The following is a 987-nucleotide window of genomic DNA, read 5'->3' on the forward strand; positions in this document are numbered from 1 at the left end:
TGTGTGTGTGTGTATATATATATAATATATATATATAGTCACGTAGTGGTTGGAGAAAATTATATCAAGTTACACGATGTAGAATTAAATCATGTTACATGATGTTGCAACATGTAACAGTTTAACTGTTACATGGAATTGCTATATGTAGCAGTTAAACCACATACATGGAGTTGTAACATGTAGGAGTTAAACCATAGCATGAGAAGTTGCAACATGTAGCAATCAAACTATGTTACATGAAGTATAACTTCATGAGACTTGATATAAAACAACATGGTGAGATTGGTACAGTTCATGCTTATGTTGAACAGCTCTATTTTAACATTTTTGAAGAAAATGAGAATATGACAGACTTCCAGAAGGTTGGCATTCTGGGGAGGAACACAGGATCAACTTTTATAATGGAGTTGCATATTCAAAGATATTGTATTCAATGATGTAACCAATTCTTATTTTATCAATTTCAATGGTGCATATGACACAATGGTTTCCTGTAGGAGATTTGAACTCAAACCAAATTTATTAAAAATAAAAAGAAATTAAATTAAATCCCTCATACCTCCTCCAGCATTTCAGGTCTCCAGCTCTGTCTGGGTAACTGAATAATTCTCTTGAGGACTTCAGTTGGCAGCATCAGTTGAATCTGAAAGACACAAATATCAATGAACAATGCATTATGTATGTTTGACAATAACTGCTTAATTCAGTAAAAAAAAATGTCTTTTTTAACTTTACAACTCAATCCTTCTTATGTCTAAAATTATATATAGGTGCAGACGTGGCTGTGTGGTAAGTAGCTTGCTTACTAACCACATGGTTCCGGGTTCAGTCCCACTGTGTGGCACCTTGGGCAAGTGTCTTCTACAGCCTTGGGCTGACCAAAGCCTTATGAGTGGATTTGGTAGACGGAAACTGAAAAGAAGCTCATCGGATATATATATATATATATATATATATATATATACATACATATATACGTGTGTG

The 987-nt window shown here is 33.8% G+C and overlaps 1 protein-coding gene across 1 annotated transcript in view; it reads right to left on the bottom strand.

Moving 5' to 3' along the window:
* LOC128248843 (uncharacterized) overlaps positions 1-987 on the bottom strand; it is a 53,308-nt gene that overhangs the window by 29,642 nt on the left and 22,679 nt on the right. Inside the window, exon 15 of the mRNA XM_052970994.1 lies at positions 563-646. Within this exon, the coding sequence (XP_052826954.1) occupies positions 563-646 (84 nt within the window). The remainder of the gene's footprint in view (positions 1-562; positions 647-987) is intronic.

This window comes from Octopus bimaculoides, chromosome 10 (genome assembly GCF_001194135.2).
Source record: "Octopus bimaculoides isolate UCB-OBI-ISO-001 chromosome 10, ASM119413v2, whole genome shotgun sequence".
Classification (NCBI taxonomy): domain Eukaryota; kingdom Metazoa; phylum Mollusca; class Cephalopoda; order Octopoda; family Octopodidae; genus Octopus; species Octopus bimaculoides.